This window comes from Amphibalanus amphitrite, unplaced genomic scaffold (assembly GCF_019059575.1).
Source record: "Amphibalanus amphitrite isolate SeventyFive unplaced genomic scaffold, NRLGWU_Aamphi_draft 000877F_arrow, whole genome shotgun sequence".
In the NCBI taxonomy this organism is placed as follows: Eukaryota; Metazoa; Arthropoda; class Thecostraca; order Balanomorpha; family Balanidae; genus Amphibalanus; species Amphibalanus amphitrite.
Window position 1 is genome coordinate 156,405 of NW_024882371.1, and position 25,312 is coordinate 181,716.

Below are 25,312 nucleotides of genomic sequence, written 5' to 3' on the forward strand. Positions count from 1 at the left end.
GGGCTGCCAACTGTCTCCGTGACCTGACGCGTGCGTACGTGGCGCACGGATGGAGCGAGAGTTATGGACTTCATGGGGTGAGTGTTGAACTGTGTTACCTTGTATCATTGTTACTGTATATTGTACTTTACTTTGTGCGTACGTTACTTTACTTCGTTGTGGGGTCCTCATACATTTGTGACTTTAACTGACTTCTGTGCAACGTTCGTTGTTTAGTTAGATGATTGTGAAAAATTGTTTTTTTTTCTGTCGATTTTCGAGATTAGGCGCCTGGAGTTAAGTTTCACTGTGCCTCTGGGACAGAAATTACCTGCCTGAGTATTTGGTCTCTGATCTCTCGAATCCCTTGCTAATTTTACTTGCAATCGTCCCGTTCACGATACCATTTAACATGGCTCATCAGACTTTGGTTACACTGGGATTACCGTCATTTGGGGGTAACACTGGTTCAGTTTCTAGGTTTATTTCTGACTTTACGACGTACGCGGCTTTTCAAAACTGGGATAACGCTAAGCAGGCTAGCCTACTCCCTTTGTGCCTTACCGGTATCGCTCGTGATGCGTATGACTGTCTCCCGGAGGCATCCAAAAAGTCGATTACTTTGGCTTTTGGGGGTCTCCGACAGGCCTTCCCTTCCCATGGCGTGATCGAGGCTCAGGTGCAGCTGAGGGGCTTGAGGTTTGACCCAAGGTCTGACCTGGATGCATTTGTCATCCGACTGAGGGGACTTGTTTGCGCTGCGTTTCCGGACAGTGAGGCTGATTGTCTGCTGTTCAACTACTTTATGCAGGCGCTACCCATGCAGTATCAGTCCCGTTTGATTTCTGACGGCATTGCGTCGTTTGACACCGCACTGGTCGCAGTCCGCAACATGTGTTGCGCGGCACGGCTGAACGTGAGTCAGCCTGCGCCGGTCCGGCAGGTCCAGTCTGAGAGCGACGTGCTCCGTCAGAGGGTCGAGGAGTTGGAGAAGGAGTTAGCTCGTCTGAAGGGAACCGGAGGTTCCAAGGCTACCGGCTGTTTCTGTTTTTGTTGTGGTGGTGAGGGCCATGTCCGTAGGAACTGTCGTAATAGGAACTCTGTCTGCTATCTCTGCGGCATCAAGGGTCACTTGGCTCGAGTCTGTGGACTTAGGGCTCCGGAAAACACGAGTGGGGCCGCCGGTTCCGCCCCACCGGGTCGGGCCCCGTACCCGCAGAGGGGGGCCAGGGGTGCTCCGGCACCAGGCAGCGCTCAGTGGCCGCCGCCGGTGCCGCTGCAGGCGGACGCAGCTCTGCATCCACCGGGGATGGGTCCCTCGATGTATCAGCCGCGGTTCGTACGGCCGAATCCGGCTCCGGACTCGACGGGTCAACCGAGGACGTCGACCGCGTCGTCCTGCTGAGGCGTGATATGACTTTCGATGGCGTGGTGGGCGGTGTTCGGTGCTCACTGCTACTTGACACCGGTAGCAGTATTAACTTGCTCAGTAAGTCTGTCTTTGATGTTTTGCCGAGTCGTCCTCCACTGATGAAGACGTCTGCTGTGGCGAGCACAGCCACACAGGATCCTCTGCCGCTGCTGGGGAGGGTAAAGGTGTCTCTGAAATTGGGAGGTCAGACCACAGTTGTGCCTTTCTTTGTTTCAGAGTGTATTGATGTGCCTGTCATGTTAGGTTTAGAGTTTTTGGCTGCGTGCCCATGCGTAATTGACATATTTGCTGGCCAACTGGTTCTGACGCCATCGCGAGCGGTTCGTTCAGTTTCAGCTTCCGTCATTTCTGTGGGACGGGTGATTCTCCAGAATGACCTGTCTGTTCCTCCGGGACATGAGTTAGTTTTCTCTGGTTTTGTCCCGAATTCAGACTACCGTGGCCCGGCTATGATGGAGCCGTGCGCTGATATTGAGGGCCTTGAGTTTGTCCCCTCAATTGTGTCCGTATCTGGTCAGTCGGTTCCGTGTGTGGTTAGAAATGTGACAACCCAGCCGGTGACGATTCCTAAGCGTTCAGAGGTCGGCCGGCTGGAGGTCGGTATCGCAGAGTGTCCGCTGTCGGGCGATCAGACCGCTGAGCGGGATTGGCGTGATCGGCTCGACCTGTCCGGTAGTGATCTTTCCGACCAACAGCGTGCCGCGCTCACTTCTCTGCTCGCTCGGTACGAGGATATGCTTGATGGTCGCCTTGGATTCACGTCTCTCGTCCAGCATCACATAGACACAGGAGACGCCCCTCCTGTCAGGTGTGCTGCTCGTCGGGTTCCCCCTTTCCTCCAGGAGAAGGTAAAGGCTGAGCTCGATCGTATGGTTGAGGCTGGTATTCTCGAGGAGAACTTTGGGAGTAGTTGGGGTTCTCCAATCTGTGTCGTTACCAAGAAGGACGGCAGTGTTCGGATCTGCGCTGACCTGCGCAAGGTCAATGCAGTGACCCGGATTCCTGCATATGGCATTCCTCGAATTGATACCATTCTTGACTCTCTTGCGGGTCATTCCATGTTTTGTGTACTCGATCTTAAGCAGTGCTATTACCAGATCGGAGTAGCTCCTGAGGACTGCGACAAGACTACCATAGTCACTCCATTTGGTTCATATAAGCACAGGCGGCTTCCACTAGGAATTAATAGCGCCCCGATGACATGCGCTCGACTTCTAGATCTAGTGCTCCGTGATGTGCCTCCAGATACTGCTGTAGCATACTTTGATGATATTTTGATAGGTGGAAAAGATTTTGATGATGTCATGAGCAAACTCGAGTTGGTTTTACAGAGGCTACGTGCCGCAGGCTTGACAATCAACCTGAGCAAATGCTCCCTGTTCCAAAGGTCTGTGAAATTCCTTGGGCACGTCATTTCTGCCGACGGTGTCGCAGTCGACCCTGAGAAGGTCGAAAAAGTCCGCAACTGGCCAGTTCCTCGAACCGCCAAGCAACTCGCTTCATTTCTTGGCATGGCCAGCTTTATGCGTAAACATGTCAGAGACTTTGCTAGCATTGCAGCCCCATTGCAGCGCCTGCTGCACAAGGACGTTCGTTTCGCGTGGACAGACGAAGCTCAGAACTCGTTCGATAGGCTACGCACAGCCCTGTGCGAGGCTCCGGTTCTCACCGTGCCGGATTTCAGTCCCAATGCTGGTGTGTTTATCCTGGAGACTGACGCGTCACAGGAGTCAGCGGGTGCTGTCCTGAAACAGCGGGTCGGCGATGATGAGAAAGTCATTGCGTATGGCAGTCACAAGTTTTCAAAGGCGCAATCCAATTACAGCGTGACTAAACGTGAGTTACTTGCAGTGGTTTTATTTGTTGATAAATTCGCTCCGTATTTGCTTGGTCGGCAGTTTTTAATCCGGACTGATCATGCCAGCCTCCGATGGTTACTGAATTTCAAAAATCCATCTGGTATATTGGCCCGGTGGTATGAGATTCTTGGCCAATTTCAGTTCGTCATCGAGCACCGTCCAGGGTCAGAGCACGTCGTGCCTGACGCTCTCAGCCGCAGACCTCCAGATGTGGACGACAAGGCCTGTCAGACTGAAGGTCTTTCTGTCCCCGTGTTTCGTGTCAATGCTTCTGACTGGTCAGTAAGCTACATTCGCGCTGAACAGGACCAGGATCCAGACTTGTCTGAGATCAGCAGACACCTGTCTGCAGGTCGCAAACCGAAGAAGAAAGAATTGTCTGCGGCAGCAGGTCGGTTTCTGTCGCAGTGGCACCGACTACGACTTGTGAATGGGGTACTTTTTCGTCTGTACCGAAGGAGACCGTTTGACTCTGATCAGCTCCAGATTGTGTTGCCCAGAGCTCTCATTTCCAGTGCCCTGGCGTCACTGCACGCTGGGCCTTCCGGTGGCCACTTCGCAGCTGACAAGCTGTTCGAACAGGCCAGACTCCGGTTCTGGTGGCCTCAGATGTTCACCGAGATAGAGTCCTTTTGTAAGAAATGTCCCCAGTGTGGTTCGCGCAACGCCCCAATTCCGGCTCCGAGGGCTTCGCTTGGTGAGCTCTCAGCAACAGAACCACTCGAGGTAGTGGGTCTGGACATTCTGTCATCATTGCCAGAGACTCCAAGTGGTCACAAGAATCTTCTCGTTGTAGTAGATCACTTTTCACGCTGGGTAGAAGCGTATCCGTTAAAGAGTCAAGAAGCAGCTGAAGTTGCTACAGTGTTCGTTCGCGAGTTTGTTTCCCGATTCGGCTGTCCGCGCCGGATTCATTCAGACCGCGGTGCTAACTTCACGGGTGAAGTCTTGAAAAAGACGTGCGAGCTTCTGGGTATCGCTCAATCCAAGACTACCGCGTTCCATCCCATGTCCAATTCCATCGTAGAACGCACCAACCGAACTCTGATTAACATGTTTGCAAAATTCCTTGAACAGCATGAGCACGCTGAGTGGGATAGAAATCTTCCGTTACTTTTGCTTGGGTTGCGAGCTCAAGTGCATCGATCTTTAGGTGTGTCACCCTATTGTGTCATGTTTGGAAGAGAGCCCCGGCTACCGATTCAGCTGGAGCTCGACACCCCTCTGAAGGGCCGAACCCGACCCATCACTGACTATCTTGATGAACTGCGATCAAATTTGCAGGCACTTCATCGTCTCGCGTTTGACAGTGCCAGGCTCAGTCATCGACGGAACAAGGCGGTTTATGATCGGAAGATAAATGACTTTAAGTTTGCCCCAGGTGACCGTGTTTATTTGCACAAGGGAGTGGTCCCAAAGGGATCATATTATAAGTTCCTCCGACCGTGGAAGCCCGCGGTTGTTATAGCCAAAGTCGGAGATATGAACTATAGGATAAGGTTAGATGGTGCCAAAGCGACACTACTTGTGCACCACAACAGGCTCAAGCCACGAGCTAGACAGGATCCGGACCAGCCGCGGAGCGGTGTCGCGACCGATCCCGCGACTGATCCTGTGCACCCAACAGGGGGGAGGGGACGTGTGGGTGACTGGTCTCGGGAGGTGGTGGGGGAGTCTCAGTGGAATGGCCATGCTGATGAGCCAGCTGTACTCACTCGTATTGCCCCTGATCAGTCGTATGTCCCATGTATTTCGCATCCGGCACTGAATTTGAGCCCCACTGTGCCGCTCTTGACCAGCGGTGTCCCCGGTGATTCGGGAGATGAGAGACCTGACCCAGGCGCGGGTGACAGACTGAGTCCCGCTGGTACTCGTGAAGGGCAGACGGAGGGTTCGGAGACCACCGCATTAGGCGATGCGCCTCTGAGACGCTCTGCGCGGAGCAACAAAGGTGTGGCTCCTGAGCGGTTGACTTATGGGTAATTTTGTTTGGTAGCTGCCGTTGAGCCGTGAGCACTGAGCATTGTCATGTGAAAGTTCTAGCCCGAGTCTCTGTGGTGAAAATAAAGTAGAGCGGACAATGTTGGGTCGAGGGCCCCGACTCCTTCATTTGTTATGTCTCTAGTGGGTTGAATGGAGACTCGTTCGATTATTGCCGCAGATTCAGAGGGATTTAGCTGGAATTTGTGCAGTGTTATAATGTGCTCCTCGATGGTGTCAATTGTCCGGCGCGTGTGTGATTGATTTCTGAATTGTGCTGCCGCTGTTCCGGCCGGTGTTAAGCTGACGTTGAGAGGACTGTATGCTCGTTAAGGGGGAAGAGTATAGGCGGTGTGCCGCGCAACAATCCGGCGGCTCTACGCCGGTTGCGGGAAAATCAGGTCATGTGACTCAGGTCATGTGACTCCCGCGGGTCGGGAGCCACCAATCGCTGCGCGCCACGATTGGCCGGCGGGTCGGCCGTCCGGGCCGCGCGGCGGCGACCCCGCCATTCGTGCACTGGTTCTGTGTGGTTCGTGACGTGTGCGTCTGCGTGAACGGTAAGATTTGCTATTTTGTTACTATGAATTGTTGTAAACCCTCATTTGTTGTTAACTTTGCTTTGCTTAGTGGTTATTTTTATCGTTGTCTGCATTTGTGCGTTGTTAAGTTAATTTTAATCTGTTGCAGGACGCGGGCTAGTCTGTAGGGCTAGTCTGTGGAGCTAATAACAAGTTGATAGCGGAGCTTATGTCTGAGATTTGATATTTGAACTCCGCACCACAATATAAACTTACGAAAGCATAAGCACCGTGTTGTCAATGGGAGGCAGCAGTTGTGACGCAGAGCTCGGCACCCCGGCCCTACAATTAGGTATACAGTGTACCAAATTTCGAAGTTATGGGAAAAAAGCTACAAGAATGGCGAGAGGGGAAAGTTTGATAGAGGTATACCGTATAACTGAACTTGACATAGCGACCTGACCTTAAGTGACCAGTGATAATTTTTACGCAAGTGATGTAGGTAGGTATACCTACCTAATAGGTTATACCAAATTTCGCGGCGCTGCACGCCGCTTTGTTACAAGCGCACACATGCACATACGCACGCACAAAACTGGCAAGTGTGGCAAAAAAAAAACACCCCTACCCATCGGGTGAAGACTAGAAACCCGACCCCCCACTCAAAAATCCGTGGCGACGCCCCTGGGTGTAGCTATGTCGAGCATTATGACTTTTTCTAAGGTAAGGTCACTTGACGACCTTGACCTAGAGTGACCTGGTTTGAAGTCTGGATTTGTTTCAGCCTATGCGGAAAAGACGCATGAAAAGGTGTGCCAAAAAAGAACGGTGGCGTGGAGCCCCACAGTTTTTTTAACTAAGCTGTGAAAAACCACATGGGGACGTTCAAACACTCCCGGCCCGGCGTGGATTAACCTGACCTCCGCGTCCCGTAACGGCGCACCTGTTCGAAATTCCGCAAACTGGACGAAATGGCGAGGGGGTTCGCAGGCCGAAACCGCTTTCGCCCCCCCCCCCCGCAGGTATGAAGAATACTTATAGATCCAGTGATGGATAATCTAGATTTGATAAGTAAAAAAAAACGCAATTTCTAGTGATGATTATAAAGACATTTTACTAATGTTTTCCTCTCTGCGATGATCTATACACGGAATTTTACTCCGTAACCTGTTGTTACATAATCTGCCGCCTATGAGTCGTTACGTCGCTACAGAGTAATGTATGCCCTGTGATGATGGCGATGTAATTTACGTCGCTGATTTTGCGTCCGATTTCCTACCAGGCGAGTTTCGAGTCAGGCACGCGAGGGCTTAAGCACGGGATTTCTGACCCTTGTCATCTCGCCAATACGGCAGAATTGACCGCACTACGTATCAATTTGGCCGGCATGCTGCGCCGCAGGGGCATTGCGTGCTTATCCCATGGTGGGGAAGGTATAAAACAGGGAGCCCCTTAGTCACCTCTACAGTTGAGGGAACACTTCGCTACTCGCCATGAAGTCGGTACGTATATGGAGGCTGGTCTAGCTGCTGTGTCACGACCGATCCTTAGGACACAACATTGCAGTGTCAAAATTATACATATTTGATCTTCTATCATACCTTTTCTGCTCTTTTTGCTACATAAATGGCTTCTTGCCCCAAAATCTTTGTCTGATTGTTGCTTAAAATTAAAAGCAAAATTATCCAAAAAGATTTATATTTTTAACACAAAACTGTCCAACTTTGTTCAGAATCACTTCTTTTCTTTGAAATCCTAGTCTTTGTCTAGGATCGCTATTTTTTTCCAAAAAAAAATCAGTTAAGTGTTTTCGGTCACTATCCATCATCAGTCGCTTCGTGCGTTTCCACGCGTCAGTTCTGCTCCTTATCAATGAACTGGCTTATGATTGTTTAGTCTTCGATGAAGCAGCATAACTTTCGAATTAAAACGTATTATTTGCAGCTTGAAATTTTGTTTCGATACTATAGGACTTATACTCAATCTTTTTTTCTTCTTTTGAGGGAAGGTGTATTTCTCTCATGATGTACCTAACATGCGTGGCCCGTTAACATAGGTGGGGCATTCCACGATAGATCGTACCACTTTTTTCCAATTTGACACCCTCATCTCTCGGAATTTGACGAGAATTGGTCTCAGGGGTAATCAGGGGCTCTGAATCCACCTGTAACAATTTCAGGCTTATCAGATAAGTATTTTTTGAGTTATGGTGTATAACATTTTTTGGATCTTGCTTTGCAGCGCTAGGTTTGGCGGACTGTAACTCTAAGACGGATTATTCAAATGCCAAATATTATATAACATTGAACTTGCAATTAAACAGAGATTAATACGTATTTTTGAAATTTCGAAAAATACGCTTTTTTTGGTATATGACATACCGAGTTTTCTTTCATTTGTATTTTTTGGACTTTGGGACCAATTTTTTTTTGAATTTTTATTTCTTTAAAAAAAAATATTTGGCTCATTGTTAAGAAGTATGCAAAAAATTAGGAAGGTGTTCTTTTTATAAATGTATTTATTTTACCTCACGATAACGGTTTCGAATAGTGATTTTGGGAGGGGAGCTTACAAATGGCGTGGTAAAGCTGCCTAGTGACAGCACTGGTTACTGAAATTTCAATTGAAGTCTGAGTTATCTGACAAAAAGTGAAAAGAGGGTTTATCCAACCCTCTTTCCTATAAACGCGAGGGTGAAAAAGGCTGTTTGGTTCTGACATTGTTTTGGACGCCAATGACCATAGCTGTCCGAAATGAACGTTACAGGACGCATACATGGTATCCTCCAGAGGTCTCACAACTTGTATATCTGGGAATTTTTTAAGGTAACATGAGGTCAGGTCGGTCACGTGACATCACTACATCATAAGTCAATGGGGAAATATAAAAACTGTTATTTTGGCGCCGAGAATGATCTAAAACTATCTCACGTACATGGTATCGTGATTTCATGCACTCCTTGCAAAATCCAATGCTTCACTTTTGCATTGTTAACCTTGCGTGACGTCATTTATGACGTCACTAGGGTTGTACGAGTTTTTCGTCAATAACTCCCGATCAAATGGAGCTAGAGAGTCGGGAAAGCCACCAATGGACTCGGGATGACCTTCCGAATCGAATGATATGCCATATGATACCCTTTGCCCAGCTTCGTGACCTGAGGGGCTCTGACCTGACCTTGACTCGAGGTCAACTTCTTAAGTTGACCTCACCATAGCAAAAAGTATACCATTCGATGCACCTGAGCTAGACGAACACAATGATGCCAAAATCGTGGCTCTGCGGCCATTTTTTGCGAAGTTATTTACTAAAAACCGAACCCGTAACTTCAGTCACTTGACCTGACCTCAGACGCTACCGGTTAACCTGAGACCTTAAAATCGGGTACCAATCGCTGCGACTTGTAACGGCACACACGCAGGTTTTTTCCGCGAGGCTCTAGCTCCATTAGAAGCGAAACGGCGTGCTGGGGTCGTATGAACCCCTCCGAAACCCATTTTGTTTGCAGGAAAATGAGGAACTTATAGAAAGAACACCTTTCTAATTTTTTTGCATGTCGATTTGCAATGACATGAAGTTTATTTTGAAGAATTAAAAATGTGAAAAATTTTGGTCCCAAAAGTCAATAGAGGCAAATGAAAAAAGATTAAGGTTTTTGCTCAATAATGAAAATTTTTCTTTGGAATTTTTAAATAGTAATATTAATTTTTGATTCATCGCAAGCTTAATGTTATTTACTTTGTGTTGGCTGCTTAACCCGTTCTTGAGTTATAGGCCATCAAACTTACCGTTACAAACCGAGGTTAAAAAATGTAGTGCAATATAACTCAAAAAGTTTTGATCTGAGAAGTCTGATATTTTGCCAGGCGTCTTTGGGGCATATGATTACCCCTAGGACCGATTTTCATTAAAATCTGAGAGATGAGGGTGACGGGCCTGGTACGATCTATCGTGGAATGCCCCAGGTAGTAAAATACCTAATTAGGTAGTTGAAGTGCATTCTGAAAGAACTTGTTACCACAATCAGTCCGTCATTCCTTGAGTGGACGCCCTGCTGCAAGTTTCACATGTAACAATTATTCGGATCTGTTTGCAGGTTGTGTTCGGTCTGATGCTGCTGGTGCTGGCGCTGCTGGCTATCAGCCAATCGGAAGCCACTGGGTACGTAACTCGCTGTCCTCAGGCTCCTATGCGTAATCAACAGAATTAGATGATTCGTAAATGTAAAAATAACTTTTTGACGCAGATTTCTCACCTGAAGTAAAACACCTTTTGTCCTTTCCCGTGCGCAAAATAAGTTGAATGACATTTAGCCATTAACCGTTACCAAAAATCGACATTGAATGTTGATAACGCTATGAATACTGTTTCGTTCAAGCTCAAAATAATGTGCACAAATGGGTACAGTTTTCTATGGGGAGTCATTGCACGATGCTTCAGAACATTTCACGCATTTTGAGTAGCTTATTCCCAATGTCCCAAGCTAAAAGAGCAAGCAGATACATCCGAGTTGTATGTACGTTTCCATTTATACCTTTATCTGTTACTGTGCGTTACTACCTGATGCTTGAACGCTATTACATTGTTTGTGCTTCGTGCTCGTTTACATTTGAACGTAAAATTGAAGCACGTCTCTCTCGCATGAACTCCCCTCTGGTCCCCATATTTCTAGCACACATCATCTCCACGGCCCGCCCCTATGTCGCTGCGACCCTGAACCCTAAGTTGACCGGTTTGTGCACATCCCCAACAGGTTCGGATACAGGAGATACCCGTACTACGGTGGCTACGGACTGGGATACGGCGGGCTGGGCGGCTTCGGACGCTACAGCAGTTACGGATACGGCTATCCGGGCTTCAGCTACTACGGCTGATCTCTTCTGTAGCTCGCGACGTTGCGTGTCTTGGTGTGCCAGCCAGGGAGGCCATTGACCTCCGATGCAAATGCTGATGTAAGATGGTTTTACCCGTATTTTACTGGCATTTTTATGTGGTGGTTTTGGCACCAGAATTCGAATATGGTGGAGGTAAATCTCTCGCCAGGTAATGTCATCTGGCTCCCCCTGCGATGAGGTGTTTTGAGTAATGTGTCTTACATGTAACGTTCATACCACAATATCAAATACATTCGTTGGTTACTGAAGCGAACGTTTTAAGGTGAAACATCAAAATGCCAGTGACATTCTTAATAGAACCTTCCAATACTTTTTCTCCTAAAGGTTGCTAAATCGCTTCGCATCTGCAGCAATGATCTGGTTAATAAGACCCACTTGATATGTAATTGCACGACACGTATACCAACTAAAAAAAAAACAAAATGGATAAAACATCATACTATGGACATCATAAAAGCATCTATATTATGCTCTCGATGCACGTCATGATAATAGGATAATTGTCTTTTCAAAAAAGTTATCCTAGTATTACGTACAAAGCAATACTTTCGTGACGCTTAGCACAAGTTAAAAACTGTAATGTTTGTCTGTCATTGGTCAATGGTGATAACATTTGACCGGGTGTTTTAGATCTTCCAATGCTGCTCGAAAAAAATTGCGCAGGGAGCATTTAACAACCACACAGTGACACAGGTACTTACAAACGAAAACACATTTCACAAACATTGGCCCATGCTTTAGAAACTGATAGTAAATTTCATCCTCATGCTAGGTGCATTTTTATTAGAATCTGTATGACACCACAAAGTATACAAATATAAAACACGATTTTGACTCAGAAACCGAACAAGGCGTCATACTTGCGCACGTCGATCCAGGCGGTTCCAGACTGGTCGGGATCACCGTGTTCCTGGTGGGATGATCAATGACATCACGTATTACAAATTACATAACGTGCAGGCTGCCGGCGCAACGAGAAGTAACCTTGGCAGCCCACGACCTAACCAACCATTGCGGATTAGCGGCGCAGTGATTCAACGCAAACGCTCAATGTCAGACGCTTAAAAATGAGAAATGACCTTATAGGGCTGTTGGTCAGAAAGAGGGAGGCGGGAACATATAGAGGCGGGGAACAGGAAGATGGACGAGAAGCAGAAAAGAAGGCGGGGAACAGGTAAGGATGGGAACCGGAGAAGGAGGCAAAAAGATAGATGGAAACGGGAAACATGATGAGAGGCGGGGATAGGAGAGGCGGAAAGAGGAAGAGAGACTAGGAACAGCTAGAGAGGCGGGGTCAAGAAGAGGGTCGCGGAGCACAAAGGAAGACGACAGACATTCCTAGCCCGCGCCCAGCCGTGCGGTCCGATCTCTCGGGCAATCAGCAAAGAGGGAGAGGTGTTTTACGCCCCACTCTAACTCTTCTTCTGGGCCGCATAGCGATAGACAACGGACGACACTCAAAAGGTCGTTACGATCCAATATATCAAGAAGTTCTGACAAAAGCAGAGCGGCTTGTTGCTTGTTGGTGCAATTGAATTACGAGAATTATAATATCCTAAGCCTGAAATTGTGCAAGAACTAGCAGATCCTAGGAATAACTCATGAATGATGAGTTATTCTTGAGTTAATCTTGTATACAAACAAGATTAAGGCCAGATAGCCGTCTCGACACACTGACACAATTCTTAAATTGCTTGTATTGCGACATATGAGCTCGTTATGACCTGGCTATAACCATATGCCATCCACTGAATGCGTCATGACGCGAATTATAGCCTTCATCATTCGGCGTTTATCTTAACACCAAATTGGCTGATATCAGTTACCTTCAGCTTAGTCAGACAATGCTGTAAGAGACTATTCTTACCACTACAGTGTCACGCTTTGAAGTTTGACATTTGGCAACTGGCAGCACATGCAACCAAATCGCTGATTTGCCGCAAGTGCCTCTGCAAGTATTGAGCAATGCCAGCATTGAGCAGGTCGTACAATGTGCGCATTGATTCACTACTGCCTTAGTATCAGCCTACTGCACGTGTTTTGTGAGTGATTTGTTCCATTAGGTATACCGTATTCCTTTGGTCTTTGTCTGTAGCAGAGTGGCTAGACGGACTTTTTATAGTATTATCACGTTGCCGAGGTCATTCTTCAATCCACCCCAGACACATCAGCTCAGCTCACATATTAAATGCTCCAGAATTAGAACTGGCAGTGATACCATTGCCGCATGCTACGACAGGAAACAACTACGGCCATAATCTGATAAGGATGTCTAAAACCATGCTTCACGTATTTCGACCAGGATGTGAACATCGTTGATAAGATGGGATGGGATGAAAACTAATTCCGTTACATACCATCTCTCCTAAACAAAAGAGATATTTTACTACAGCTGCAGAAAATGTCTTACAAAGATGGGGAAAAAGAAAGAATAAGCCAGCAAAACTAGTTCCGAAAATCGACATTTCAATGTTTTCCTAATTTATTGGATATAAGTCATAGATTAACAATTGTCTTTCGATGCTCTGTGATTCCATATTTGTAGTTAAAATGCAATGGCTAGTTGTATTACGGACTACGCATGGCACCTTATGCCTCTTATGCACCTTATGCACCATCGCCTCTTGATTTAATTGTGGCAGAGGCTTGCTCGAAAGCTCACCAATCATCGAGGAAATCGTTTAATTAAATCATCTGCTGGCACATATCGGTAACAGCAAAGGATTTGAAACTCGCCAAAGGTAATGGGATAATGAGCCCGATTCAGCCGTATGAGAGCAGCTGAGTACTTGGTGATGCTTTGTTGTGTTTGTTGAATAGCAAGATCGGGGTCAGTCATGGGAGTCTCCACTCGACTTTCCTCCTTTCTCTAAAATGTTCATCCGATGTGTCAGGCACGCCGTGGTTGAGCTGTATGTCTAAAGTCTTCATGTTTTATCTTCTTATTTATCTTCTCATTCTAGCAGCTGCACGCCAACATAACTGTGAAAGCCGCAGAATATTAAAATGCTCATATCAGTTACTCTCTTCCCTTCTCTTCCCTCTCACTCTCTCTCTCTCTCTCTCTCTCTCTCTCTCTCTCTCTCTCTCTCTCTCTCTCTCTCTCTCTCTCTCTCTCTCTCTCTCTCTCTCTCTCTCTCTCTCTCTCTCTCTCTCTCTCTCTCTCTCTCTCTCTCTCTCTCTCTCTCTCTCCAAGAAATAATTGAAAAGTTTAATTTTAAAAAGTTACCACAGCCGCGCGGTTATAGGGTGACCGGAGGGGTCATATTAATTTTTCGATGGATCAGACATTCTCCGTGCGCATGCGTACAGGGCTTCTTATTTTGTTCCTGTAAAAGGGTTATTTTCCGCAGGCTGCTCATTCATAAAAAGATACCTTTTTGGAATGCAGGTGATCAGCTTAAAGCTTACATAATATAATGCGTATGTTATATAAGCGGCCATTATGAAACACAGGGTGATAAATTTCACGCGAGGATCATCTTACATTTTGGCTTTGGCGCTTGAGGTGTTCCAGGGAAAATTTCAAGGGAGCAAGCACCAGGCTTTGGCTTTGTGGTACCCAACATAAACGTTGGAATTTATTATTATCCTCGACACAAATAGCAAAACGATGAAATTACAGAAGCCGGAAAACGTGACCACTTTTCTGGAATATGGGTCAATTGAATATAGTTATCTGGCACATCTGACTCACATATGGCAAATGAATGAGACCGAGAACCCAGTTACAATGAATTGTGCAACCACACTCTGCTTGATCGCGCAATCGATAGCGTTGCTAACGATTCGTGCACGATTAACACAGAAGCAATTGAGAACACTGAATCACTACCGTAAAAAGACGACAAGACCTTTGTAGCTGACAGGAAAAACGCAAGCTTTGTCCCAGATCTTGTTGATTTCGTTAGATCCCGTTGCCACACGGGGACCATCTAGCCTCAACTGAAGGGCGCGCCGGCTCCGGTGCAAATCCAAGGTCCGGCTCCGAGTCTGGTCCATCGTGCTGTTTCACGGGCGACGGCTGGCGATGATAGCGGACATTTCTACAGAGATTACTGCGTTAAGCGATTCAATCCCAGCGGCGGCGCCCCGACGCTTCAGGGTTTTCCGCGATGCACTAAGCCAGGTGTGAGTATAAAGAGTAGGCCGTCCGACCGACTGGCATAGTATCTCATCGGCAGCTCTTCAGAACACATCATGAGGGCGGTGGGTAACAGACAGTGCTGGAAAGGCGCGGCAGTGATGGGGTGGACAGAGTTCTATACTAGCGAAGGGCTGCGAAGGGGCGTTGCCGCAGTGTCAGTGCGAATGAAAACAATGGAGCCACCTTGTGCAGCATTTTGTGAGATCAGCGTTGTGCTTAATTTGATAACTGGAAGTGAAAGTTTTATCGGAAAAGTAAAATTGTGTAGCGTTTTTGGTGTTATTGCATCGATTTAGATGCATATTTGCTGAAATTACTTCATTCGCTCATTACTCATAACTTCATTGGCCGTCTTCTGCTATGTTATGCTAGGCATTTATCATGAACTCTTTTTCGGCTCTTCTAACACCTTTGGTTTTCATAGCTGACCATTCGCTCCCCTTTTCCGGCAGATCGCTATCCTGTGCGCGCTGGTGCTTCTGCTGGCCGTGGCCAACGCCACAAAGGGCAAGGGCTTCGGCGGCGGCGGCTACGGGGGTGGCTACGCGGTACACCACGTCTATCATCCTGTCTACTACCACCCGCAGCCGATCTACTACGGAGGATACGGCCACGGCGGCTATGGCTACGGTCACGGCGGCATCAGCCACGGCGGCGGCTACGGCTACTGGAAGTAGATTGACACGGACACGGCATGAATTATTGCTCAACCTGGGTCAGTCGGAATGGCGCTGAAAAGCTGTTTCGGCTGGGAGATGTGAAAATTATCGCAAACATTTTTTATACGGCTCACTGCGTTCATTTCATTGCTGGATATATGAACCATGAACTGTGAACAATACCTGTGACTGTTTGGCACTGATATCACCGTTTTAGTGTTGAATACATGTGATATGAATGTGTAGATTACATACATGCGTTTAAACGTTTCAAGATTTCCCACGAATCTTTTCGGATTATGAGCATGTGTAAAATGACACAAAAAGGTCAAAAGGGTGAGATTAAACTGAGTGACCATCCCACCTTTATATTAGTTTTGAGTTTTGAGTTTGAGTTTCGAATTGGCGAATGGGCTAGAGAGAGAATTTTTGTGATGCCTTCTGTTAGCGGGTGCAACTGATTTGTTTTTTCAAATTTGGGCACGAGTTTCCGGATTTTACCAAAAACCTGTGGCAGATGACGGGTCAAATTCTTAACTTTACGATCAAGTAAATCTCAACTAATCCTCTGCGAGTAGGGTGGCTTCCGTTGACCACATGCCTACTGCCATCAAAAGTTCCGGACGGCGACTGCCACCTCCCCTTATCCCTCCGCAGTCCGCAACCACTCCCCTCGGCCCGGCCCGCTGCGCTGGCTGCCTCCGCGTGTCAGGCTTCGGTCAGTGCTACCAGTGGCTCTCAAACATTTCCGCTCAGCCGCGGCTGGGACAGGTGGCGCCTTCCCTCAGAGTCGCGATACTTTCAAGAGAGACTATACCCCTATTCCTGGCGGGGGGGCCTCAGGAGCCCCCCCCCCCCTGAGGTTTTTTGGTTATATCTCCCAAACGCTTTGAGCTAGGAAGCTCAAATTTTCTGACTTTTTCTAAAAGGCTTTTATGCAACATTTCTGAAAATTTTGAGTTGATCTGACCTCAGGTCAGGTCACCAGAGGCGGTTTGGTGACCCTACCTCAGAAAAGTTTGCAATCACGCCAGAGCTAGAGTTTTTGACCGATCAATTTCTTCTCTTCAGGCTTTAGTTAGCGTACCAGTATGTGCAATTTGTATATCTCAGAATTTTCATATCTGTGACCTGAGGTCAGGCCAGACTCGTGACCTTTACATTGCAAGCCTATGGGAAAATATTGAAACGCCTCCTGCTTCGTGTAAACGAGTCAAAACCACCCAGTTCTTTCAGTATTATGGAAGATTATCTCATCGGTGATGATCCTGGTGCCGCTAATTGACAGGGGCACCGGCAAAGGTCATCTGAGGTCATGTGACGTCATAAATCGTTTTTCTGTCAATAAATCACGACATGATGGTGCTAAAGGCTTGTAAGTGGTACCAAACTGCTCGCCTGGTCAAGGCGCGTCGTTTGGTATGCAGCATGACCATACCCCACAACCTCATTGATGAATGACCTGACCTTGACCTCAGGTCAAATTCTAAATTGACCTGTGAAGGTCATCACATACTTATTTCGCATCGCCTCGGCGAGAGCAACAAAAAATGTATTGGTTTTATGTCTCTATGTTTCTTAGTTTAAAAGTTATATAGGTAACTAATTCCAAAACATTTTATCGGTGATGACCTCTGGTGACCTCAATATTGACCTGACCTGAAAATGTTTCATGTAAAAGTTGTAGATCTTTAAACGACCTATCAAACGCCGTTCGCCGTTTGTCGCTGCGATGTGTAGTTTTTGAGATCTGAAGGGGGGCCGAATCGGCCTCCCCCCCCCCCCGCCAGTTTCTTGTCCCGGCGGAGCCCGCCAGGAATAGGGATACAAGGGCAGCTGATGACCAGCGATCACTCAAAAGGTCATGTTAGGTCATCAAAGGTCACCAGCAGTTTTTCGACCATAATTATGGTCGAAAAACTATGTATGTCCCATCAAAAGTTATAACTTTTGATGGGACATAGTACCTAGAGCAATCGATTCGAAACGGGCGGGTCTGGAATGTGTTCAGGTCATCAATACGAATCGACTGATTTGCATCGTGCTCGTTTCCAGTCAAGGCATGAACTTGACCTGAGGTCAAATTTTGAATTGAACTTTTCTGGTTCATTCGTTGCATCTTGACAAAATAAAGAATGATGGTAAATGAATTTCAAACGGTTTTTGACACCACTGTTGTTACAAAAAGTTTTGTCAAAACAATTTCGGCAAAATGCGTCTATCTTTTTTTTTTGCCTCTTTGGCCAAATCGTTAACCCGCGCCGGGCCGGGGGGTGTTTGAACACCCCCCCCTGCGGTTTTTCGCAGATATCTCAAAAAACGGCGGCGCGGAGCGCCGCCGTTTTTGGCACACCTGTTTGTGCATCTTTTCCGCACGCGTTGTGAAAATTTCAGACCCAGGTCACCTTAGGTCAGGTCACCAGGTCACGCCAAGTGACCTCACCTCAGACAAAAAAATAAGAATGCTCGTCATAGCTACACCGATTGATCGATTGCCTTGAAACTTTCAGCGATTGATAAGAGCAACATCATCTATAAAATGTATATCTCGGAATTTTGATATCGGTGACCTAAGGTCAGGTCAATTTTGCGGCCTCTCCATTATAAGTCAACGAGAGAAAATTGAAAAGCGTCTGTTTTGCACGAACGCTATTCTAGACACTCTCAAACATCAAGATGTAGGTAAAATTGACACACTGAACCGGAAAATAGCACCTGTGACCCCTCGTTATGTCCCCGAGGTCATCTCAGGTCACGAACAGAATCTAACAGTTTTTCGCTAATAACTACTGATAGATACGTGCTAGAGCGCTGAAAACGCCTTAAATGTGTTCGGCTCGACGTTACGGATCGACTGATATGCAATATGACCTTTTCCGGTCAGGTCAGACCTTGACCTGAGGTCAAATTTTCAAGTTGACCTTTCAAGGTCAAATTATAGTTCATTCGACGCGTCTTGACGAGAGGAACACAATGGTGACAACAGTAATGTCATTGCTCTTTTGAGTCAAAAGTTATTGCTGAAAAAAAAAACGCTTTTCGTAAAAAACGGCTATTTTTGGAGTTTTTGCCCTCTGGAGGCTAAACGTTTACCTGAGGTCAAATCTGAGAACAATATTCAGAAAGGTCTGTAAAAGGGCTATCGAATGCGCTTTCCGCGGCGCTGTAGCTCTATCGGTTCCCGAGATAGCCGTGGGCAGTTTCCAAAATGTTGAAATAGTCAACATTTTACCTTTGGTGACCTCTGGTGACCTGACCTTTGACCTGACCCAAAAAATGACCGAAGTGTTTTCGTCCTTATTTTGGACGTTCTTTCGATTGCCGCTTACCGCGTGTCGCTACGTGTCCCAGGAGCCGAGTTAGAAGGGGGAGGGGTGTTCAGACACCCCAGGCGAGTGACCTGGCCCGGCGCTGAATCTCAGAGCACCGACCCGGCGCGGGTTAATGTCAGGTCAAATCTGATGAAATGTTAGCAAAACCCTTTGAAATACCTATTGAATGCGCTTTTCCACGACCCTAGCTCTTTTGGTTTACCTACGAAATATACGCCAACGTATTACAGCTGTCAAAAAGAGGAATTTTCGCATTAGTTTTATCTTTGGTGACCTCTAGTGACCTCAGCGATGCAATCGAAAAATGACCTTTACGATTCTGAAAAAAATCGATAGTGAGCTATCTATGGCTTTTTCGCGTCTTGTTACTTATAGCCTTCTCAGTTTTTTTTTGGTGTGTGTGTTTGGGGGGGGGGGTTATAGGGGAAAGTGGGGTAAGACGGACACCTTAACTTTGGAGCCATTTTTCGGCCGGTTAGAAACATCATAGAAACGGGAAACTGAGTGAAAACCTCTTTTAGACATTTTACTTCCATTTGCCAGAAGATGAGACTTAGACCTGATTCAACAAATAAACTGCAGCTATTTTTGCAAAACCTTGCAAAAACCCGTCTTACCCCACCCCATGGGGTAAGACGGTCACATGGGTAGGGCAAGACGGCCAGCTTCTTTCACCGACCAGTACAGCTCGCAACAAATGCCCGAAATTAGCTGCATTGATACAGTCGCTCGTTGGTCTCAAGTGCCTCGGAAATGGCAGTATACAAGATTTGTGCAGAAGGCGTATGCTCGTATATAGGCCCTAGATCAGAAGTCATGTAGAACCGTTTTTCACATTCATCATTCGAGAATAAACTGTGCCGAAGGAATATTGCTAACATGTCTGTGAGTATCGGAATCGAAGATATTCTTATAAGAAATGCTTCTTTTTTTCCTACAGCAACAAAAATATTTTCACCATTACAGACCCATTGGATTCATAGTTGCCCGTCTTACCCCTAACTCAATGTAAGAAGTTCAGCACAATTTTTCTCTGTGGACAATTTGATGCAGACAAAGCAAATCCGCGGTAAATGAACACTGGTGGCATATGAGTGTACCACAAGTGATTGCGAGTTTTTAGCTGTATAGTGCTGCACACAAAAACTTGCACAATACATTATGGATGTTTTCAATGAAATTAGTGTTTTAAAGAAATCAAAATAAAAGATTATCGACTGAACACAAAATCACCAAACTTCAATGGTGGTGTGTAGTGGGAAAGACAATTCTGGTCCTAATTTTTCTCGCTCGTAGCGCTATTGGTTTGGTCTGCAGAAGGGGTGCCCGTCTTACCTACCCTGACCGTCTTACCCCACTTTCCCCTAGGGTGTGGCCAATTACGCCCCCCCCCCGACACACACACCACCGCCACTGTGACAATGTTTACTAAAATGCCCACCAAGGCGCTGGTCTCATCCATCAATCATCTTTTACCTTCGATCTGATCAAAAACACAGGAAGGAACAACTCATAGCATTTCTGACGAACTTTTGCTCCCATCTGTCGTTAGTGATTGAAAAGAAGCAATAGACTGGCCCCCTCCCCCTCATCCACCTGGAACCCCAGCTAAGCTGGTGCTAAGCATTAGCACCTTGCAAGGCTAGGCTATGCAAACCGGCACTTGATAGCACAGGCAGCGTCGCCATCGGTCGATTTGTCTTACACTGGTGTTCGTCTTACCCGCTAGGTGGCGCTGAGTGCGGCGAACATCGGTGGCTGGTGTATGCTTGCTGATCAATGAGGATGAGATGTTCCTAAAACCAAGTTCTTGAATTGAGGGGCTTTGAGCCATGATCTTGACCTGATGTCAACGTCGTTTCTCTTACCCATAAGTATTTCGAAAACTGATAAGTTCGACAAGAGCTATAAATGCGTTTGAAGCATTAAGATATTTTGAAGGCCCTGGTGTGGGGAATAGGACGGCGGGAGGAGCAGGTGCTCTTTCCTATAATTTGGACAAGAGCCCGTTGGAGATAGGTCCGACTAAAAAAAAAAAAATACCCGGCATCAACATAGGTAATGAGGTGGGCACCTATGCGACTATACGTATTTCGGTATTTGATCCGTGCCACGTTCTTCATTACGTGGCATCAAATATGAGGAAATCTCAACCAATCGTATTAACCCGCGCCCCACTGGGGGGGGGGGCTATTTATAGCCCCCCCTCCCGTTTTTCTGCAATAACTTCCAAACCGCTTGACGAATCGACGCCAAACTTTCAGTACCTTCGGCTGCATCAATTTGACACCTTGTGTCAAAATTTGAACTTCGTAGCTACCATAGGTCGGCCGGAAATGACGTCAGAGTGACGTCATGTTCGTCCGATTTCGACGCAAAACATTGAACCACGGCAATCGCTCCCAAGAGCTCAGTTTTTAAGCTAGATCCAATTTCTTTGCATGAAAGAACTCAGAATTGACCGCGCTATCAAACTGTTATCTCGGATTTTCAAAATTTTGAAAATTTCGAAAATTTTTGTATAATAATATTCAAAATTTATATTTTTATATTTTTTTCAAAAAGTTTTTGACTTTTCGAAAAAACCGGAATATATGTGACAGAACGCATGATTATGACTAACTCTAGCAAGTTTTAGCTACATATCTTCAAAAATGGCCAAGTTATACGCATTATTGCAAAAAATTCACAATTATTAATTTTTCAAATCAATTTTTCAGTACGTATTTGGCATCGTACACCAATATAAATGGCACCATCGTGTTCCTGAGCTCAAACTGCATCCAATAGACACCTTTTTTGTTGAAAAATTTCAACTTCAAAATTTGACCTTTTTTGACCTGAAAGTGATCTGACCTAAGCTAATTTCGACTCAAAATGACCTTGAATGACACAGACGACATCAAATTCGAAATCTATGGCCTAAATGGACCATAAATCATGTGTCACGTGACCGACGCATGATATAATATTTTCGTGACCTGTGATGACCTGACCCTGACCTGAAAATCAAAGTACAAGTTTGGTACCCTCAAGGTATCTAGAGCATCTGTTCACGAGTGCGGAAACCAAAAATGAGCCTGATCTGACTTGTAAGACGGCGGCCAGAGCCCAAAATGTGAACAAGCCAAAGTGCTAATAATTTTTACTTTGACCTGACCTGTGACGTCATCGGTGACCTCGAGGTCAATGAAATTAGGTTTCGCTCGACAGTTCTTCCGGGGCTATCAGACGCCGTTTGAATTTTGACGATCGGCCCAGTAGTTTCGGAGTTAGGAGGGGGGGCTATGAATAGCCCCCCCCCCCCCCCAGTAGGGCGTGTTATACACAGACCCCAGTGGGGCGCGGGTTAAGTTGAGCCTTGGTAACTCAGTTATATTTGACACACAAAATTGACATGGACACAAAACAGTATCATCACAAAAAAACGGTCATAAAACAATTACAATTACATTATATGGCACAGGTATGGCAGCACTTCTTTCCTCTTGGAGACTCCGCAAGAGATCTCGCTGGTAAGGACTTCATTGCATTACCTTCGATAAGACGCCAATGATGCTAGCACAGCCTGTTTAGTAGCCATAGGACCCAGCGTAGCCGCCGTGAATCCCACCATGATATCCGCTGTGGTATCCACTATGGTATCCGCCGTGGTATCCGCCGTGGTATCCGCCGTGGCCGTATCCTCCGTAGTAGATCGGTCGCGGATAGTGGTAGACAGGGTGATAGACGTGATGCACTGCGTAGCCACCCCCGTAGCCGTAGCCGCCGCCGCCGAAGCCCTTGCCCTTGGTGGCGTCGGCCACGGCCAGCAGAAGCACCAGCGCGCACAGGATAGCGATCTGCCGGGGGGGGGGGGTAGGGGGAGGGGAGGTCATAAATAAATCCAGTGCGCTGGAATATGTGAATGAGCCGATTGGTAGAGCCGGAGCCTTAACCTTCGCCCCAGTGGGGGGGGGGGGGGCATATGTTACCAGTTACCACCCTGTCGCGTTTTTCGCGTGTGAATAAAAAACCGCGGCGCGTAGCGCCGCGCCGCTTGAGGTAGCTTTTGGTACATCAATTTTGGACAATGTGTGAAATTTTTGACCCCAGGTCATGTCAGGTCAGGTCACCAGGTCAAGTTGACTGACCAAGTCTTAAAAAAAGTTTGCAATCATGTCCAGCCTGCAGTGTTTGTCAGAAAGGTTTTAAACTTGGTGGATTGCATGCTGTTATGGGATCCTACAATTTGTATATCTCGGATTTTTTATATCCGTGACCTAAGGTCAGGTCAGTGGCATGACCTTTCCATTACAAGTCAATGGAGAAAAATGAAAATGCCTCTAGATCCGTGTGTACGCATAGGAACAGTCCAAATATTTCAGAATCACAATGATTTAGTCCACTCGTGATGACCAAGGTGTCATTTTTGCTGATAGCCTCTAGAAAGGTCATCCGAGGTCATTTGAGGCTACAAACAGTTTTTTGCCAATAACTCGCGATTGGAAAGAGATAGAACGCTGGGGATGGTCTCATTGTGTTTGTCTTGTTGAGACGCATCGACTGATATGCAACATGACCTTTTCCGGTCAGGTCATGACCTTGACCTGAGGTCAAATTTTTAAGTTGACCTTTCAAGGTCAAATTATAGTTCATTCGACGCGTCTCGGTGAGGGGAACACGATTCTGGCAATAGAAATGTCGTGGCTTTTTGTAGTCGAAAGTTATTGTCGAAAAACACTTTTCGTAAAAACAGCTATTTTTGGAGTTTTTGCCCTCTGGAGGCTAAACCGTTGACCTGAGGACAATATTGATTATAACCTTTTCAAAAGAAGAGTTCAAAAGCTATCGATTGCTTTTCAATGCGTTTTTCTAGCTACCATAGTTCCTGAGATAGCGGCATGTTTTCTGAAAAATATAATGACAATTGGCAAATTTTGACCTTTGATGACCTCTGGTGACCCCAATATTGCTCTAAGGTGAAAAATGACCGAAATACTTTCAAACGTACGTATTGAGAGCTATCGACTGCTTTTTACCGCGTCTTTCTAGCCCTCTTAGTTTTTGAGTTAGAGGTGGGTGGTAACATATGCCCCCCCCCCCTCACTATGGCGAAGTTGGCCGAGACCGCCACTGGGGCGCGGGTTAACTACTAAGCAGAGGCCTTTACGCAGGTCTCAATCCCTACTGTCTGATCAAACGAGCTCGTGATGCATCGGTATAATTTTGATAACGAAGTTATTTTTGAGCATCCATGAGTTGTGCTTGGAGTTCAATAAAAAGAGACCTTATTAACCCTTCCACGCCTCAACATGGGTCGGAGAACATAAGCTCGATACAGATGAAATCACCTAAAAAGTTCTCAAATATATCCAAGATCCAAACTGCCATGCAATATTTCGACTACAATTTCTAGCTGAGCTCAGGGATCCTCAGTTCACACGAAATATGAGCATTTCTCTAGATAACCTTACTGACGGACGGGAACGCGGTCCCACCGATTCAGTTCGTTCTTCTGCACTCCCAACACCAACACTGCGTAGAATCCGGTATACCCACCGCCTTCATGATGCCTTCGGTGTGATCCTGGCGAACACTGTGTCCGGTCACACGCGCTCCCTTCTTTATACCCCCGTCGGGATTAGGTAGCGGTGTCTTACCAGTGCCTGGAAAAGCCGTACGGATACAGGAGCAGGACTGGTAAGAACGGTGCCAGTCATGCTTTCTGTGTCTGTTTGCGTCATTTGTGGTAACGTTTCACTATTACTAACGGATACATCGGTGTTCGAGGCTCAAACCACTGCAGATAGGCAGAGTTGTAGGGGGATGTTATCTGCCGTAGTTGCTACAGTTCAGTCATGAAAACAGTGTAGGAGAGCAGTGTAACTCCAACTTTATGATGTGCAAAGCAGTAAATTCACAATAAAGTGCTGCAATCTCAGAAGGCAGTACGCAAAAATGTTTCGGAGGACACGATGGCGTGTTTTCTGATACTTATTTTCGATCTGCGTCAATAAGAATCTTAACAATGGAAGAAAATATCCCTGTCAGCCAACAAGGAGTGAATTTTTTTAACAAAATTTTAATTGCAAACAGGGTGTCCGGAAAGTTCTGACACCTCTCTTCGACGCCATCTACCGCGCTGTTGTGATTATTGGACGATCAATCACCTCTGGCTGACCCCTCGTTGACGAGTGAGCTGTGGGAAATGCAAATGTGATCTTGAAATCGTGAACAGCGATGGGTAGACGGGCGAATATATGCGCCTTGTCGCTGAATGCCTGCGCGCGGTGGCCGGATGCGACTTGAACGAGGCGTGAGTTGCAGCACGATGTGGCGTTTCTCGGCGAATGGTTCAGCAGGTAAGTTTATTCCGACTCGAGAACTCCTTAGAAAATATCCTCATGCCAGTATGTACGGCCGCGGTAGGTCAAAACTGCCGAGAGCGATGCAGCATTTCAATGGCAATCGAAGAGAATTTCTGATTTTATCTGAATTTCTGATGGACATAAATGTCCCACAATCT

The 25,312-nt window shown here is 46.5% G+C and overlaps 3 protein-coding genes across 5 annotated transcripts; 2 read left to right on the forward strand and 1 right to left on the reverse strand.

Annotated features, from left to right (window-relative positions):
- Positions 1–3,175: 3,175 nt before the first annotated feature.
- On the forward strand, positions 3,176–10,914 carry LOC122367566 (protein NYNRIN-like). Of its 3 annotated transcripts, none has more exons than XM_043340792.1 (3): positions 3,176–5,810; positions 9,868–9,932; positions 10,525–10,914. In XM_043340792.1, exon 1 carries the CDS (start codon positions 3,880–3,882, stop codon positions 5,251–5,253), a length of 1,374 nt encoding a protein of 457 aa, XP_043196727.1. In that variant the 5' UTR covers positions 3,176–3,879; the 3' UTR covers positions 5,254–5,810; positions 9,868–9,932; positions 10,525–10,914. The 3 variants fall into 3 exon arrangements, 2 of the variants coding, with proteins under 2 accessions (XP_043196727.1, XP_043196728.1); XR_006254075.1 differs by lacking the exon at positions 3,176–5,810 and adding an exon at positions 7,236–7,273; XM_043340793.1 differs by lacking the exons at positions 9,868–9,932; positions 10,525–10,914 and adding an exon at positions 5,941–6,072.
- A 3,778-nt stretch (positions 10,915–14,692) lies between these two features.
- Positions 14,693–15,716, forward strand: LOC122367567 (prismalin-14-like). Its single transcript, XM_043340794.1, has 2 exons — positions 14,693–14,875; positions 15,266–15,716. The coding sequence occupies exons 1-2, from the start codon at positions 14,867–14,869 to the stop codon at positions 15,488–15,490; spliced, it is 234 nt and encodes a 77-aa protein (XP_043196729.1). The 5' UTR covers positions 14,693–14,866; the 3' UTR covers positions 15,491–15,716.
- Positions 15,717–22,153: 6,437 nt separating this feature from the next.
- Positions 22,154–24,741, reverse strand: LOC122367565 (glycine-rich protein 3-like). Its single transcript, XM_043340791.1, has 2 exons — positions 24,346–24,741; positions 22,154–22,646 (listed from the first exon to the last, which is right to left on the reverse strand). Exons 1-2 carry the CDS (start codon positions 24,352–24,354, stop codon positions 22,377–22,379), a joined length of 279 nt encoding a protein of 92 aa, XP_043196726.1. The 5' UTR covers positions 24,355–24,741; the 3' UTR covers positions 22,154–22,376.
- Positions 24,742–25,312: the final 571 nt, after the last annotated feature.